We start from the raw sequence: 17,300 nt of genomic DNA, 5'->3' as shown, positions 1-17,300 counted from the left end.
ACCCGGTGCTTTCTCGCACCCCCCCCCCAAAACAGCGCCCACTTCATCAATAAGGCCGACTGCGGCGTCGTGGTGCACCGCCCCTTCGCCGGCGGCTTCTCCCGCCGAGGGCCCCCGCTCGGCCCCCGCGCGGGCTCCGGCGGCGCGCAGGCGCCCACAGGGGATCCGGCCTTGGTGCAGGTGCTGGTGCGCAAGATGCGCAACAAGGCCGCGGGGCGGATCGGCGACACGCTGCTGCGGTACGACAGGGCCACGGGGCGCTACCAGGACGCGCCGGACGCGCAGCTGCAGTGAAGCTGCAGTGACGCGCCGCGGCGGCGCCGGCCGGCGGCGCCTGCTGTGAGATGGGCCGCCCCGCGATTGGCGCGGCGACAGAGGCAGCAAGACAGCGACGTGTGTTTTTCGTTGCGTGCGCCCCACGCATGTGCGCATCGTGTGCAGCCAGTGTCAAGGTCTGTTTGCTGCTGCGGTTTTGTTGAGTCGGTGCGTCTCACAGTGCTGAGGCCCCTCAGCGCATGCTTGCAGGACGTCCTCACAGGCGCACATCGGGAGTCGATTTACCGCGCCGCTGAGCAAGCGGCGTGCGCCAGCTTTCCGGCAGCGTCCCATTTCGGGGCCGCAAGCCAGTCCGTTGCCACAATCAGAGCCACAGCGACTCTGTGCTGGGCTTGAATCGATGCTTTTGCTTCTAAATGTGATGCAACAGGCGGGTTTTTTTCTGTGTCTGTGCTCTAATGCAGACCTCCCAATATCACTCAAGCACTCTCAGCATATGTAAAGCAGCGCTCTGCAGCAGAAACCCTCCTGGTACCCAGCCCCAGCGCATGCGAGGGGCCCGGCAGCGCCCCCAGGAAGACGAAGAGTCACTCATTCGCCCCGCCACTGCCGCAGCGTCGCTCAGCCCTCCGCCCCCTCGCCTTCGGCCGGCGGCAGCAGCTCCCGCACATCCCCAAGGGCCTCCCCCCGCGGCGCCTCCCTCAGGCGCCACCAGGCGAGGGCGTGGGTGTCCCTGAACCCGAAGAGGCCCTGGAAGCTGGGCTCGTCCTCGCGCAGCAGCAGCGGCCACCAGTAGCGGTCGTCCGCCCTGGGCAGCAGAGTGTTGCAGGGCAGAGCTCGACGCTGCTCGACATTCACAGCCCTGGCGGCTCGCAGGCCGCCGCCAGTGCTGTGTCTACTGACGTTCGTGGTGCGCGGCGCCTCCCAGGGTTGTATGCAGCACCTGACCGCAGCTGGACAAAGGACGACGTTTGGGGCACACTCGGAGAAAAGTCGACTCCCTGTTCTCACCACATCTTGTCAAAGGGGATGGCATCTAATGAGGCGTCAAACCACTCTGGCCGCATCTCGTCCGTTTCGCAGGGCTCCCCACTGAACCCTGCAGACGTGAACACTGCCCGCACCGGATACGTAGTGGGGCGACGAGTCCCACCGCCTTGTCAGAGGGGTTCAGACGCTTGGAGGCGGCGCCAGCGCGTCCCTACGCACGCCGCCGCAAGTCCTGGATGCCACCCATTCCCGCTAAAGCTTGATGCATGGCGCCGCAGGTACGCTGCAACAGCGCCACGCATGGGCCGGATTCCATGTCCCCAGCCGCTGCCTCGTGACGGCCACCGGCCAGCGGCCGCTCACCGTGCACCTCCCAGGGTATTGGCTGGTCGTCAAACACAAACGTGAGGACACCGCGTTGCCGCAGCCCCAGGGGGACAACGCCCGCCTCCTCTCCAATCTACCAGATGGCCGCCAGGACGCGTGTGTGTGGAGAAAAGACGGGGGCGGAGGCGAGGTGCGAGTGCGGCTGGGCTGGGCAGGACGGGTACTGAGCAACGATTGCCCTGCGTCAGGGAACAGCACCAGTGACGGCTGCCCTCCCCAAGGGGTTGTAATGCGCCTTGTGGAACAATTCCTGGCATACCTCCTAGCCTTGACTTAGGATCGACAGGCGCACGCATGCGCTCTACGTGCAGTCGTCCATAACGTGGATAGGCCGGCAGCAGGGGCCACCCAGCCGACCCGCCCACCTCTCTGGCTGCGGCGGCCTCGATCGTCTCCCCGGGCTCCACCTTGCCGCCAAAGCCGTTGACGTACCCCTCACCGAAGCCGCGCTTCTTCCGGCCCAGCAGCACGCGGCTGCCCTGGCGCAGGACGGCCAGCTGGAGGGGGGGGGGAGCGCGCAGGACCGAACGGAGGGACTGGGCAAGGGCCTTCGCTACCCTCAACGCGAACATCTTGTTCGAGTGGAGGCCGCCTCCCAGCGGCCCTGGCTAGCAAGGGCTGGGGATGCATGAGGGACAAGTGGCATGCGAGTATGTACAGCAGGCTGGCGGCTAGCCACGCCGCCGCGCGCACCGTGAGGAGCTTGACAGCCCCGTTGCTGCTGGACAGCACGCTGCGCACAAAGGGTGGGGCCCGCGTCGCTGCGCAGGAAAAACAAAAGCGCGGGGCGGGTTGCATGAGACGCGCAGGCGCCATGCTATTGAGTGGGACGCTGGGCTTGCGCTTCCCAGCGCCAGACAGTCTTGGACGCCCGCTCAACAGCGCCAGGTGGGGCTTGCGGTGCAGGCTGGGAGTCAGGAACAATCACCCGTCATGTGCTCCGGCAATCCGGTGGCCCAATACAGACTCTGCCTACAGATCTGCGTCTATAGCTTCAAATTATGGGTGAGAACAGCCGATCAGCGAAATTTCAGCTTTGTGGCGCGAAGTGATCACTGCTGCAGGGCGACGTCACTTTTAGCTTTGCACTGTGATAATGTTCTCTTTACCAAGACGCTATAGATGCGACTCTCACATATTGGATCCCTGCTGTGATGAAAACGAGGTGACTCACATGCGTCATGGTCCAGCAGCCTCGCTTGAGTCGGGTCATATGATGGGCATGCGTACAGTTGCTGTTCGGAGCTTGATATATTATCACCGCTGCTTGCACTTGGAACTGGAGGCCGCCGTCTAGCCCACAATTGCCCACGGTCTGCTCAAAGCTTGCCAAGCCCAGAAGAGAAGCACATGATGAGGGTGAGGCAAAGCGTTGTGTTCGTGCCGAGATGCATGCCGCAAGTGCCTGCCCGAGCATGGTCCAGAATGGCGAGAGGGTCTCGCTCATTGGTCTCTTTTCGCAGGCCGCCACACTGCAGACGCAGAGCAGGGGAGCGCTTGTCGGGACTGCTGCAAATGCCCAGCGGCGGTCAGCTGTGGTGGTGTCTCGGGTGCGGTGACCTGGCAAGCGCACAGCCGGCTGCTGCTGCTGCTGCTCCTGCAGTCCTGTTGCCACTTGTGCAGCTGATGGTGTGTGCTGCGGCGGGGCTTGGACGCTTGCGCTCCAGCATGTCTCGTTGCAAGCGCCTTCCTGGGATCGACATGAGTTTGATGCGTGTTGCGGTTCACCAACAGGCGGCCTCCAACGGCAACGGCGCTGTGGCGGCCAAGAAGCCGGCACCCAAGGGACCTGCTGCGCCTGCCGGCCCGTTCACAAACATCAACCGGTGGGACTCCGACGGCCGCAGCTCATCAAAGTTTCCATAATGCTGTTAGCGGCTGCCGTAGCACACCAGCAGCGGCGGCTCTTCACCTCCTGTCCTCGCAGCGCGCCTATCAGCACGGCTCCTGGTGCCGCGGCACTCAGCCTGCACGACGCCCCCCCTCCCCCGCCCCCGCGCCCGCCGAACCCCATCCCTCGAAACGTCCCAGGTTCAAGGTCGAGCCCCAGTCGGTGGCGCTGTTCGAGGGGGTCTGGCGGGAGCGGGAGGCGGCCATGCAGTCGTTCCCGGGGTTCCAGGGGTTCAAGCTCACGAACGACGGGGACCAGTGGGTCGCGCAGCAAACCTGGGCCACCATCCCCGAGTGGGAGGCCTGGTCGCTCAGCGACCCCGCGCGGCGGACGCACCTGCCCCTGGTGAGCGGGCGGCGGGGTACGGAAGACGAGGGGAGGCTGGCCGAGGCGGGCGGGCGCTTGCAGCTGTGAGGCGTCGTGCGGTGTTTGCGGTTGGGTGGCAGCTGCGGCGGGCTGTGGGACGCCGGCATCGGCAGGCGGGCTTCTTGGCTTGGATGTAGCGCGAGCTTGGTGTCAGTGACGGCCTGGAAGGTCTGTCATGGCGCCATCAAATCAAGCACCTGGCCAGCAGCGCGACCTGCGTCTCGCCGGCCCACCCGCGCACTCACTTGACGACAGGGCGTCTGGCAGCACGTGCCCGCCAAGGGCGAGGTGAGGGAGTGCCCTCTGTGGATGCTGCTGCGCCGCTCCCGGCTGCACGCTGCCCAGCCGCACCATGTGCTCGCATGTCACCGCTGTTGGTCCCATTCTGCTGCCCCAGCTGATCTTTGCCAGCTGATCCGCCTTGAACGACCCCCCCCCTCTTCCCGCTCCCCCCAAAAAACCTTACGCCACCCCCCTTTTTAGGGCTTCCCCGAGGATTTTGTGTTCCTGCTGGATTACAATGAGCCTGTCAACGCCAAGTACTAGTTGTTGTCTTGGCGCCCTTTCCTTGGCACTGGGATCCTTCGCTGTCACGTTGTTGCTTGGTCCTGTGCTTGTTTGGCCCCGGGGGCTGTGCCCTTCTGTAGCTGCAGTACTTCACCCGCGGTGCGGTGTGCTGGCCTCTGTCTAGGTTTGGCAGCGTTGTGTAACCAATCTATCTGCACTATGAGCATTGGGCATGCAGACAGGGGGTTATGACAGGTGAAGGCAAGCGTGAACCGGCAAAGTGGAGGTTGGGAGGAACAGGAGTAGGTGAGTGGCAGGTCTTCGTTGATGCAGACGGCTGGCAGCGCAGTGGTCACGAAGTATGCACTACCTCCTTGCTTGCCTCCACGGTACTCTCACAGCTGCGTCCGTTTGTTTGATTACAAATCATAGTTTGTATGGTTTAACAACGGGCCCGCAGGAAGTCAAACATGTCGAGACCGGTTTCATCAGCGGCCCGGTCGCGTATGGGCACGGCGAGCTACAAGAGTGAGTGGTATTGTGTCGTTTGCTTAGTTTTGAGATCTAAAACCGTCGGCTGACGTGGCTCTCTTTGCCCAGGCCTGCAAGTGCAAGGTGCCTTAGAGCACGGAGACATCCTGGCGGGTGAAAACAGCCCGCAAACGACCCAAATTTATACCACGAACGACTACACCACGAGCTCGCCGAGTGCGACGCAGCGGCTGACGCAGCAGAAGTCATTTGCTGCTCAGGTGTGATCAGCTGTGCGCGCTGCATGGCGCGTGTGCGTTGCCCGCACCGACCTGAGTGAAACAAATTGCGCTAGAAACACAAAAATGCATTGAAGTTTGTCAGCCGTAAGCACCAAACATATGCACCTTGCAGAAGCGCCTGGAGCGCCTACAGCTGGGCGGCATAGCTCAGACCAACGCTGGCCTCATCAGCAGCCGTCCCAGCAGCGCCGGCACACCCGGCCGCGGTGGCACGCCCAAAGCGGCATGGGACGGCCATAGAGCCAGCACTGGTGGTATCAGCAGTATCATAGGCGACGATGAAAGCGGGGCTGGCTTTGGTGCCTTGCCTGGGCGTGGCATTCCGCAGCAGGCTGCAGTAGCGTTGGCGAACGGACGGGCAGGCACTAGCAGTGCAGATGAAGGGCACTTCTTTGAGCGGGTGGCGCCGATGGCGGAGATCGGCGGTGGCGCGACCACCTACACAGGGTGAGACCTGGCAGTCAGATTCAACCCTTGCTGCCACCGCACTGCTTCGTTTCCTTCGCAGACAGGCACACCAATCGCCAAGATAAGATATTGGTGCCGTCCCTGTTGATAGTTTATTAATACCCTCACGGCTTGCAATTCGCGCTATCCCTTCTGAGGGACAGCAGGGACGTGGAGCGCCAGCTCGCGGCGCGGGGCCTCGCCACCGAGTACGACCCCACCGGCGGCAAGCTGGTGGGTGTGCACCCCGCCAGCAGCAGCGGCAGCGGCAGCGGCGCCAGGGTGGAGCCGGTCAAGGTCAAGATCACGGACCTGGCAGCCTTCCTGATGCAGCCGGGGCCGCGGGAGGGGCCGGTGCAGTGCCTGATCACGCGGGAGAAGGACACCATCGTGGGCATGAAGAACCACAAGTGAGGCGCGGCGGTCGGAGGAAGGCGTGGGTGGAGTTTGATATTGCCGGGTTCAGGGAGACGGGTTTTTTGGGTGGTGGGTCGGCAGGTTTGGGGAGGGAGAAGGTGGCCAGTTCGGGAGGAGGGCTGTGCGGACAAGGGATCTGAAATGGGGTGGCGCAGGCGCGCACACCGTCGATGCGCGGCGCACTAACAACTTGCGCGATCTAGTTGCCTGGGCTTGGCAAGCTTGCAGCCGGATCCCCAGAAATGCCGCACCCCCAAAATCCCGCACCGACCTGACTCAGGTACCAGCTGTTCCTGGAGGACGGCCGCCGCTTCCTGCTCGCGGGGCGCCGCCGCAAGGGCACCGCGCCGTCGCGCTATGACATCACCACCTCCCAATCCGCCGGCGCCGGGGCGCGCTACGCGCCCGGCTTTGTCGCCAAGCTGAAGGCCAACTTTGTGGGCACCGAGTTCCAGCTAGTGGACGCGGGCGCCAAGCCGGGCAGCGCCGCAGCAGGCCCCAGCGGCGGCAGCAGCGGCAGCAGCGGCGCCGGGGTTGGCGGCAAGGAGGGCGCGCTGGCGCCGCAGCGAGAGCTGGCAGCGATCGCGTACGAGCCCAACATTCTGGGGACAAAGGGGCCGCGCAAGATGGTGGCGGCGCTGCCGCTGGCGCAGGAGCACTCCAGGGGCCGGATTGCTAGCCAGCAGGTGGGCAAACCCCGCGCAGGCACATATCATGCCTGTCTACGCAGTGCGGACACGTGAGTCTGTACCGCGCTTGCCGAGCTGCACCCAGCAAAGACCCCGTTTGTCGGGCCGCATGTGTGCTTGAATGGCGAGCTGCCAGGGAAGCTTGCTTCAGCTTTGGATGGAGGCCCCCGATCCTGCCACGCTCTGAATCACCGCGCCGCAGAGCGCCAGCGCTGGCGGCGAGGCTTCCCTCCTCGACCACCTCAAGTCCGAGGCGGCCGCGTCCAAGGACCAGCACCCCCACCAGCGCCCGCCGCCACCGGCCGCGATGCTGCGGAACAAGGCCCCCCGCTGGAACGATGCGATGCACGCGTTCTGCCTCAACTTTGGCGGCCGCGTGTCTGTCGCCAGCGTCAAGAACTTCCAGCTGGTGCTGGACGGGGACCCGGACACGGTGGTGCTGCAATTTGGCAAGGCGGGGGACGAGACGTTCACGTGCGACTTCCGGTGGCCGCTGACGCCGCTGCAGGCCTTCGCCATCTGCCTCTCCAGCTTCGACAGCAAGCTGGCCTGCGAGTAGCGTGGGGCGTCAGCTAATTGGTCGCTGCACTGGGGTTTCTTGTGGCTTTGTCGTGGCAGTAGCAGTGACGTGGGGCGCGGGATTATTGCGGGCGTCTAGCCGGCACTGTCGGCAAGTCCAGCGTTTGCCATAGGCAGCAGGATGGGCAACGGGAGTCTGCGAGACGGGAGGCTTCCATTCCATCTTTTTCTAAGCAAGGCACACTGCCGCTCAATGGTACGCGTTGTGTGAACTTCCATCCAAGGAGCTGAGCAGACAGCCAGCCTGCCACAACAAGCTGTCCTCTCGTGCGGCATGCATTTGCTTTGCTGTCACCACCCTGGAGCATGAGAGCTAGCGTTACCGGCAGATGCATGGTAAACATGATACTGCAGCCCCTATCAATCAGTCTGCAGCTGCCAAGAACTACGTGTGTCCTCTTGACCAGCACGACATTTCAAGGCTTCCGCAGTGAAGCACTGCGGCTGTCCGACAGCACACCGAGTCGGTGCTGGAGCAGGTGCGCCAGGCAAGGTTGTGTACGACGCGCACCGGCGCAACCGTAGAACGAGGTTTGCCGCACTGCCGGGTGTGTCACTAGGGAGGGGCCTTGCAGCTCAGCTGCCAACCAGCTGTGGGAATGACTTGCGAGGCATAAGTAGTAGACAGAGCATCACCAGCACAGGAAGAAGGCCGTGTCTCGCGGCAAAAGCACGTGTCCTCAGAGCGGCCTGGACCGGCAGGCAGCCACTGAATCGAAATCGGAGCTGGCGCCAACGCTGCTGGCCCAGCCCCTGAGGCCAGGAGGGCCGCAGACCTTGCTATCGTCTGCCAACAAGGCGCCGCTGCAGGCATCAGCAAGTCCGCCGTCTCGCGGAATCCACCTCGCCGGTCGCCAGCAGCCGCTGTTTGGCACTTGAGGGCCGCGCTTAGCCCCTCACATTTTCCACAGCAAGACGCCAGTGGTGCCGCCGACGTACAAATAGAGCATGTTGCGCAACTGTGGAGGTGGTGTGGCATTGTGGAGGGAGGCGGGTGGTCGGCGTCCTGCCAGGACAGAGTTCCTGTCCCGCACGTACATCCTCGGCCCCCACCGCGGGGGACAGGTAGGGCCTCTGTCCAGCAACACACCTCATACGTGACTTCATAAGCAAATGCTCGGCCGACAATGACATGCCATGGCGAACCGAATTTCTTGTCCATTTGATCCTTGATCATCTGCATTTGCAGGAGGCGGCAACGAAGGCCGGGGCGCTGAGCGAGGCATAGGATTCAAGGAACCAAGGCAGTGTGCAACCTGCACATGAAGAAATCGACCCAGTGATATATGACCAGCTGTCTGGCGATGGCTACATGTGCGCTGCCGGCACACAGGCCTGCCAGAGCTTTGTAGCCTGCCAAGACATTGCCGGCGCCTGCACCCCTGGTCCGATTGCACAACACACCTCCTGCTGGTTGCTGAGCCCACCAACCTCACCACCTGCTGCCGCTTCATCCTCTGCCCCATCCTGAACCATCACCACCACTAGTACCCCCCAACAACAGGGACAGCACGCGCCTGTGTGCATTTCTCCACGTCCTGCGGGTACTTCTCCACCGCCGTGATGCACACATCCATCGCCTCTTCCCGCATCTCAGCCGTCATGTCCGTGTATTTGATAAGCGGGTACTTGGCTTGCCGCAAAAAGGCCTCCATGTCGGCAGGCCGCGGCTGCTGCGTGTCCGCCGCCAGGGCTGCGAGTGCCGGCGCCTCGCGGCGCCCAAGCGTCTGCTGCTGCTCGTGCTGGTGCGCGGCCGGATGCGCCGCGAGTCCTGGTCAGGCCGTGCGATGCGGCTGACTGCCGATCAGGGATTGCTTCTTATCACGTATTTCCTACACACGCTTCGGGCGTTGAGTTCGCCTGACCTTGCTCAAATGCTGGGCGGGCACCTGGAGCAATGCATGTGGGCACCGGCTTGCGGCATGGATATAATTCCTTGTAAAGGTCAGTTGCTGGCCGCGCGCCGTGCAAATGACCCAGATCGATTTTGTATTGTTTGACTTTGCAGACCAGTATGCTGGTGTATGGATCCGTGAAAGAATGCTGATAGGCCACGATACAAAAAAACAAAGATCTTGTAAAAGCAGCTAACCGGCCTCTCGACCTCAGCGCGCCATCACTATTGATAGCAGCCCGAGCACCATGGCGGCCCTAGACGACCCCAGCTCCTATGGAGGGCCGCTGAAGGAGATCGTGTACGAGAATACGTACATCACTGGCCCGAACGGCTATGGCCCACGCGCGCAGTTCCGCGTCGCCGACGTGCAGGCCATCCTGCGCGCTGTTTTGCGGGAGAGAATGGAGAAGCAGCAGTATGACCCCGTCAAGGCTGCCCACATATCCAAGCACATCGCAGAGGACCTGCGCGAGAAGGTCAAGGCGCTCGGCTGCGAGCGCCACAAGCTGGTGATCCAGGTCACGCTTGGGCAGAAGGCAGGCCAGGCGACACGCATCGCATCGCGCTGCCTGTGGGACACCAGCACTGACGGGTTTGCGTCGGAGCACTACGAGAACGAGACAATGTACTGTGTCTGCCAGGTGTTTGCGGTCTACTTCGAGTGAAGCGCGGCGCGGCAGACGGCGACGCGCGATGCTCTCCGCAGCAATGTGTGTAGTCATGGCGGGCGACAGTGCGTGGTTGGGATGTCTGTCTTTCCTGTGTTTGCCGAGCTGTCATGGTGTCCATGGTTGTATTGGGCGCAGAAGCTTGCCTTGGTACCAGCGCGTTACGTCAGCGCAATTTGCTGTGTGTCACATGATTGTTGTGTTGTGTTTGTTTTCCTGAACCACGCGTGTCGAATCTCCCTTTCCCGCTGCTGTTTGCATCAAGCTGATGTCCTCATATTAGTAAGTGCTTTGATCATTTGACCCCTGGAATACTTTCAGCAACTAGCTCCCTGTGTAAAATCGCTGCTGTCTGTTGCAGTGGGTGCTGTTGACAAGCTCAGGGCGTGCCGGCTTGCCAGCTCTTGACATATATGTCAGACACTTACTTTTGGGCCTCGTCCAAGGGTGGAGCGTGACCGTTTGCTGCGGCGATACAAACTTGGCAGCACCGACAGGAACATGCCCACAATGCCCAGCCAAGCAATGAAAGCGCCGCCGAGGCTGAAGTGGGACCGCCAACCTGGCAATGCCGGCAGATCCTCTGTACCGGGTACAGGAGCCGCTGCCAGCGTAGGGGCTTTGCTGTCGCCGCCCTCCCCGCTGCTGTGCAGTTGCCATTCGACGCCCGTGCGAGCAGCACGCACGCAGTCCTTGACCTGGTGCATGCTGAGCTCGCTCCACTTGTAGCACCTGCATGGTCGCGGCCGACACCAGGCTTTAGACGGGCCATTGCAGAGCAGGCAAGCAGCACTGGGATGAGGGGCGGCACGCCAGCCATGCCCAACGAATTGCGACAAGCCCAATGCCTTGCCGATAAGTCCCACCTTCGCTCCAGGAGCTGCTGCTTGCTTGGGCCGCCGTCCCCGACCAGTGGCGTGTGCCGCCCTTCTCTGACCTCCGCCGCTGAATCTACTTCGGCCGCCGTGGCAGGTGGTGGCGGCGGCGGCGGCAGCGCACCAGCACCGTTTGAGGGCGGCTCCACCTTTGATAGCTCTGCCGCGAGGCCGCTGTGGCCCGCAAAGTGCTCAGGGCCCGACCGGGTGCAGAGCTTGCAGGAGAGGCGACAGCTGAAGTGCATGTAGTCGGGGTTTTTGTCACATTCGCCTGCAGGCCAGCGACGTTGAAGGTTGCGCTGGGTCTCATAAATGCATTGTGTGGCTTGACAGTGGGCGCCTCGCATCACCACACCCAGGCATGCGGCAACATCACAGGGGTGACGCCCAGATGCAAGTCAGCAATCTGACCGTACCGCAGCCCTGCGCGCCATCCTTGCCCTCCAGGGGGACAAGCCCCGTTGCGGCCGCCATGCCCCATCGCACCTGCTTTGGCCCAATTCTTGCAATCCACCTGCATGGCGCATGTTGCAATGCGCAGTCCATCTTTGCAGTAAAGTCCGCCTGGCATCTACCGGCCTGGGCACATCACATATGTCACCTCGCACAACACCGCCCGCCCCTCTTCTGCAAATGCCACCCTGTCAGCACCCAAACGCAAGCCGCGCCCCTGAGCCAACCATCCTCGTCGCCACAACCCTTACCCTCTCTTCCCGCCCCACCTCGTTTGAGTCGGTGCAGGCCATCTCGGCATCCAGCTGGCGCAGCTCCTGCACGGTCTCCTCATACGCCGCGTTGGCCACGGTGCACAAACGGACCAGCTGCTCGCTGGGGGGGCAGTTGCGCAGGTGGTACTCACAGGTGGCCGCGTTGAGGGTGTGGACCACCTCAATGGACAGCAGATCCCGATAGCGCTCTGCTCGAGACAGCTGCGCCGCGAGTGAGGGCGGTGGGGAAGGGGGGCAACAGGGGCCCGGGTGGGCAAGCGCTGCTGTCAGGGTTTGGTGGCAGGCGAGGCCCATGCCCCTCATCAAGGTTGGGGGCAGGGAGGGATAGCTTGCGTGTTGAAACTAAACCAACCTCATTAGCCATCATCACTGACATCTGTTCAACTGTTTTTAAAGCCAAAGTGCAGCGTGGGTGCAGGTAAGGCTGCGCCAGGCTTGAGGCCAGTCAACTCACCCCTGGTCTCAGCTCGCTGGGACGTGGCGGGGCAGGGAACAGGCCGGCGGTCGGCCGCTGGTTCCCCTCGTCCTCCCAGGGAGGGCAGACAGTAACATCAAATTGAGCAAACCTGAGAAGCAGTGGAAGGTGGGCAACGAGCGTTGGCGACTCGTCACTTGAAGCGGTTATCCTACCCTGCTGTGCTGCCGCCACAATTTCGCCGTGAGAGAATCCATGGCTGCTACGGCCTGAGTGCTCACCAGTGCTTGTCAAAGCTCCAGGCGCCCTTGTGGTACTGCAGGTGCCAGAGCAGCCCATAATGCAGGATGCGCGGCACACCTGAGCTTGCGGAAGGTGAGCGACGTACATGCAGGCTGTCGAGATTGTAGGCACGGCTTGATCTTGCAACCCCGGCATCAAGCAGCTCCCACACTGCCCCACACATCACGCAAGGGGCTTACAAAGGGGGCACCTGCCATCCAAAATTGCCGCTCATAACAACACAGGGTGCATCAGCACCCATCACCCTGCCGTGTTCTACCCACCAGTGGGCTGGTAGCCTGGATAAATCATAGACGACTCATCCCACTTGTGCCAGATACCAAGATGGGCGGCGCCAAATACGTAACCGTACATCTCCGATATCCAGGGCTTCTCGCCGGCCCTCTTGCTGTAGAGGTCGCCTGTCAAGTGCCAGGCCTAGCATGGCATGGGGGATGCGTGCATGCATGCATTTGTGTATGGGAGGGAGGAGCACGGGTGGACGTGCGTGCGCTTACATACACATGCGCGTGCATGACGATGCGTGCGCCTGCCTGCATAAGACTTGCGCATTTTTCACGTGGCAGGCTGGCACCTGCTGCCAGTGTCCTCTCCCAAACATCAGCCCCATTATGGACTCCAACAAGGCGTTGCGTTGCCTTGTGTAACACCCACCACCCTCGGCGCGCCCTCCAACACCACCAACCCAGCCTTCCACCTTACCACCCGCACGGACCCCCCCTCCGCTAGCCTATCCCCCAAAGCGCCACCCAAGCCGCGCTGCCGACCCGCCACCTCAGGATCTGCTCTGACGTCCTCCGAGTACTTTAGCCACAGCGGCGCCAGCCGCTTGAGGTCGTCGCGGTGTATGTAATAGAAGCCCCCGACGCGGTCCGCGCGCCGCCCCACTGGGCCGGCCAGAGTGTCTGTGCGCCGCGCGATGCTGCTGACGTGGCGCTCCGCCAGGTCGTTGTCGACGCCGATGAGGTAATCGTACCGCGCGCCCGTCGCCCAGCCGCGCTCCAGCTGCATGTACTCTGCAGGGATGAAGGGGCGGCGGAGTATCATGTCGCTGTCGAGGACCAGGATGAATTCCTCCTCTGGCGGCGCCTTGTCCAGCCAGTCCATCACGCCGGCGGGCTTGTTGTACGCGGCGTAGTCGTCGCCCGTGCGCGGGTGGTGCGCGTAGCTGGGGGCGATGTGGGTCGGGACGAGGTCCAGGAGGCCTTTGCGGGACTCGAGGTAGGTCGTCTTGTCCTCGGGCGTGCAGCAGGCCACGCGTGTAATGGGCCCCGGCTGGCCGCTCTGGCGCCAGCCAAACACCATCACGACCGTCTGCCAGTCGGAGTAGAGCGTGCAGTCATTCAGGAAGACGGTGTGCACATTGGCGGCTTTGTTCGGGGCCTGCGGGCCGGCCGCGGCCGCGGCCCCGGCTGCGACTGCGATGCTCAGCGCCAGCACAAACCGGACAAGCAGCAGCCACGGCGACAGGTCCGCCGCCGCGCGCATAGTACCACCGCTATTACGCCTGATCCAAAGCGCTAAGCTTTCGTTCTCTTGTCAAGCGTGACTGCGGCCATCCCCGCTGCTCCTGGACACACTACGAGCTGGACAGGTGCCAAGCGTAACCACAGCTGCCAACGTCGCTCAAACGTTGCGTGAGTATCACATGAAATACTGAACCACTCTACAACACAGCACAGCTCGTTCGGTTGGTGGTTGCTGGTCGATCTAGAGGGTGATTTTCAGAATCGTGTGCAGTGCCTTCTACCGTCACTCTCATAAATCTTTTAACATATTCAAGGGTCGAAGTCACCTGCTCTAGCCGCCCTGCACCCGCTTCTCGATCTCACCCGCCCAGGGTCGGGCGCTCTTCCGGGTGGACATGGCCAATAGAACCTGAACAGCGCCACAGGAGCCATGGGCACCGCCGAAATCGGCCATGCTCGACCACGCCCATGCGCACGGCAGTGGGGTGCTGCCGGGCCGCGTTCGGCCGCTGCACGTGCCCGGTGTGCCAGCGCAGCCGCATCATCACTGCTGCCGTTGCTGCTGCTGCTGGCTGGCGGCGCGCTCGCAGCGGCAGCGGGGTGGGCCCCCGTCACGGGGGACAACTACAAGGAGCCCACGGACGCGGGCAACGTCCACACCGTGTTCCTCACAGACTGCACAGCCTACGCCGACTGGCAAACACTCACGCTCGCCTACAGCTGGCGCCAGAGCGGCCAGCCCGGCCCGCTGACACGCATCATGTCGTGCACGGACGAGGAGGCAAAGGCGCACAAGCCGGACACCCTGGAGTCCGTCACCACCCACACCGCGCCGTCGTACGCGACAGCCGTCCGCACGGGTGACCACTACGCTGCGTACAACAAGCCCGGCGCGATCAAGGACTGGCTCAAGCACTTCTCGCCGGAGGAGGAGTGGATCCTGATCCTGGAGGCCGACATGATCCTGCGGCAGCCGATCACGCCGGAGGACTTCAACTTGACCTCACCCGGCCACGCGGTCGGCGCGCGGTACGAGCACCTGGCCGGCGTCAGCAACCAGCTCGCAGCGCAGCACATACCGGAGGTCGTGCCGCGGGCCGACGCGCTGGCCGGGCCGCCGGGGCGGCGCGCGGACCAGGTCGGGGGCTTCATGCTGGTGCACAGGGACGACCTGCGGCGGATCGCGCCGCTGTGGCTGAAGTACACTGAGGACGTCAGGGCGGACCCCCAGGCGAGTGGCAGCCCCCAGGCGTGGGCGGGTGGCAGCAGACGTATTATGCTCACAGAGCCTGCACATGCGGCAGCCAGCGAGGCCACGAGGGACGCAGGCGACAGGGCAGCAGCACGCGCTGGGCGCCGTGCTTGCGGGGGTGTGGTGGTTGCTGAGGTTGATCCGTGGTCGCCTGAGCAGCCGTGCCGAAGCTGTGAGGGCCGTGCGCGGTTTCCACAACCTGGTGCTCGAGACCCGCCACCAGCTGCGTTCTGCTGCGTACCCACAGCGTTTGCTTACCCGTGTGATCCCCCATTGCTGCGGCCCCTCAGGCCTGGAAGTATGCCGGCGACACGCTGGCGCGCAACCAGGGCGACAAGCCGTGGCTGGCTGAGATGTATGGGTACGTGTTCGCCGCCGCCAAGGCGGACGTGTGGCACCGGTGGGACAAGGAGGCGATGCTCTACCCGGGTTACACACCGCAAGGTGAGTTTGTGCATGTGTGAAGGAGAACGTTAAAGAAGTGTGATTGTGTATGCGTGTTTGTGTATGTGTGTGTGTGTGTGCACGTGTGTCTGTGTATGCGCACTCGCATGTGTGTGCATGTGTGTTGACTGGGTCCAGTGAGGGGGGAGAGGAGGTGCGTGCAGTTGTGGTGCAAAGTACGCAGGCAGCAGGTGCACGGCAGCCTGCATGCAAGCAGGCACAGGCTTGCTTCGCTGCGCCCAGCGGCACTCAAGCAGGGAAACTCACAAAACCCTCGATGCTTCTGCAGGCGTTGTGCACATCCTGCACTACGGGGTTCAGTGGAAGGTCACACCTGCTACGGGGGAACCCTGGTCCTTTGACAAGAAAGAGTGAGCGACACAGGCGCAGGCTGGGCATATGAAGAGATGACTTTAGCGCCCGCCGGCAGCTGCACCCCTGGACGCCCTGTTTGCACCAACCCTACTGCATGCTCGCTCCTGGTCAGCTGACCGCACCCTGTGTCTTCGCAACACATCGCTGCCTGTTGCAGTTTCAATGCCTTTGACATCTCACGGTGCCCGCCCTGGGAGACCGGCCTCAAGCGCCCCACCTCTGGCCTGCTGCCGCCGCCCCCGGCGCCCTCAAAGCTCGTCAAGCATGTGAGCATACAAGAGGGGGTGGCCCTGCTCGCCCACCCCACCCCACTCCATGGTGCCTCCAGCGGCGCCCCTAACGCACGCACCTTTGCCCTCACGCTGCCCGCCCTCTCTTCCAACAACATGTTGCTCATGGCAGTTGGGCCCGTCTGCGCAGCCCTGATCTGCACCCTACATGTGTTGTTTCACAACCTTCAACCGCCTCCGGCCACCCGAATATTCAATGTGCAGCATCCCAACACCTGACAAGCGCCGTGCCTGCCCTCTCTGACCAGAACGACTCCATCGACCGCTACCGGGAGCTGCTCGCCCTCGAGCCCGTGCTGACAGCCAACGCGGCGCTGTGCCAGCACTACCTGCGAATCTGCCGCCCCAGCAAGCAGCTGGCGCGCGTGTGTGATATTGTGGATGACGCATACCAGGTGACCGCCCAGCGCCCGCTGCCTTGCTTGCTTCAGCATCTCGGAGCATCTCGGGCCTGCCCAAAGCAGCGAATCCCTGGGCTGCCGGTCGACTGCGCGCATCGCTGTTGCCGAACGAGGCAGCCGCCTGCTGTCCACCGCCCCACGCTGGCGCCGGGTGCTCCACGTGCGAGCAAGCAGAGCCACGTCAGCTTGCCGCTGCCTTTTCCCTTGTCATACAATTCCCCTGACTGATGCTTATGTCCCCGACAGGCGCTCAACCACAAGCTGGAGCGGATGGACGGGATCATGGCATGCGGGGACTTCCTGGTGAGAGCCGATTCGTCTTGGTTTGGGGTGGGGGCGGCGGAGAGGGGCAAAATCATCCTGCTGACATGCGGCAGTTGCAAACATCACCAAGGGGGCCATGGCAGCGATTCTTCGCAGCGGCGTAGCCCTGAGTCAGCTGCTGATTCGGCAAGTGAATGGAGCGGGCGCTCTCCTTCGACCACTTGGCTGCAACAGCCCCCGAAACCGCCCCTGCCTCCAACAGGCCAAGTGCCCGCAGCTGGTGGCCCAGGGCGAGTGCGCCAAAAACCAGAGCTACATGGGCACCAACTGCCGCCTGTCCTGCAACTTCTGCATGATGAGCGCGGAGGGGGCCGCCTTCTTGGACGACGAGCTGCGCGTAATAGCGGGGGAGGTCGAGGACCCTTACGATGAGCCGCCAAGCTTCGACGCGGTCGACGACGATGACGAGGCGTTGCTGCCCCCTGGGAGCGCAAACGCGACAAACGCGACGTCACCAGGCGTCACCAACGCGACCTCAAGCCTTGCGCCGGCCCCGCCGCCGTCGCCGCCGCCGCCGCCGTCGCCGCCCCCTCCGCC

At 63.1% G+C, this 17,300-nt stretch overlaps 5 protein-coding genes across 5 annotated transcripts; 4 read left to right on the top strand and 1 right to left on the bottom strand.

Annotated features, from left to right (window-relative positions):
- Positions 1–3,363: 3,363 nt before the first annotated feature.
- On the top strand, positions 3,364–4,456 carry MNEG_6470 (hypothetical protein; the record flags this gene model as incomplete). Its single annotated transcript, XM_014045060.1, has 4 exons — positions 3,364–3,479; positions 3,685–3,889; positions 4,166–4,198; positions 4,394–4,456. The coding sequence occupies 4 exons, from the start codon at positions 3,364–3,366 to the stop codon at positions 4,454–4,456; spliced, it is 417 nt and encodes a 138-aa protein (XP_013900514.1).
- A 1,143-nt stretch (positions 4,457–5,599) lies between these two features.
- MNEG_6469 (Tubby-like F-box protein 11) lies at positions 5,600–7,302 on the top strand (the record flags this gene model as incomplete). The annotated part of the gene is made up of 4 exons (XM_014045059.1): positions 5,600–5,637; positions 5,802–6,047; positions 6,335–6,740; positions 6,946–7,302. 4 exons carry the CDS (start codon positions 5,600–5,602, stop codon positions 7,300–7,302), a joined length of 1,047 nt encoding a protein of 348 aa, XP_013900513.1.
- A 2,162-nt stretch (positions 7,303–9,464) lies between these two features.
- Positions 9,465–9,884, top strand: MNEG_6468 (hypothetical protein; the record flags this gene model as incomplete). Its single annotated transcript, XM_014045058.1, has 1 exon — positions 9,465–9,884. One exon carries the CDS (start codon positions 9,465–9,467, stop codon positions 9,882–9,884), a length of 420 nt encoding a protein of 139 aa, XP_013900512.1.
- Positions 9,885–10,954: 1,070 nt separating this feature from the next.
- Positions 10,955–13,696, bottom strand: MNEG_6467 (hypothetical protein; the record flags this gene model as incomplete). Its single annotated transcript, XM_014045057.1, has 6 exons — positions 10,955–10,996; positions 11,485–11,691; positions 11,945–11,960; positions 12,187–12,265; positions 12,472–12,609; positions 12,976–13,696. 6 exons carry the CDS (start codon positions 13,694–13,696, stop codon positions 10,955–10,957), a joined length of 1,203 nt encoding a protein of 400 aa, XP_013900511.1.
- A 411-nt stretch (positions 13,697–14,107) lies between these two features.
- Positions 14,108–16,867, top strand: MNEG_6466 (hypothetical protein; the record flags this gene model as incomplete). The annotated part of the gene is made up of 7 exons (XM_014045056.1): positions 14,108–15,064; positions 15,220–15,373; positions 15,663–15,744; positions 15,906–16,014; positions 16,287–16,433; positions 16,686–16,742; positions 16,847–16,867. 7 exons carry the CDS (start codon positions 14,108–14,110, stop codon positions 16,865–16,867), a joined length of 1,527 nt encoding a protein of 508 aa, XP_013900510.1.
- Positions 16,868–17,300: the final 433 nt, after the last annotated feature.

The sequence above is a fragment of the Monoraphidium neglectum genome, assembly GCF_000611645.1.
Source record: "Monoraphidium neglectum strain SAG 48.87 unplaced genomic scaffold scaffold01051, whole genome shotgun sequence".
Taxonomy (NCBI): domain Eukaryota; kingdom Viridiplantae; phylum Chlorophyta; class Chlorophyceae; order Sphaeropleales; family Selenastraceae; genus Monoraphidium; species Monoraphidium neglectum.
This window is presented reverse-complemented; position numbering and strand designations above follow the sequence as displayed.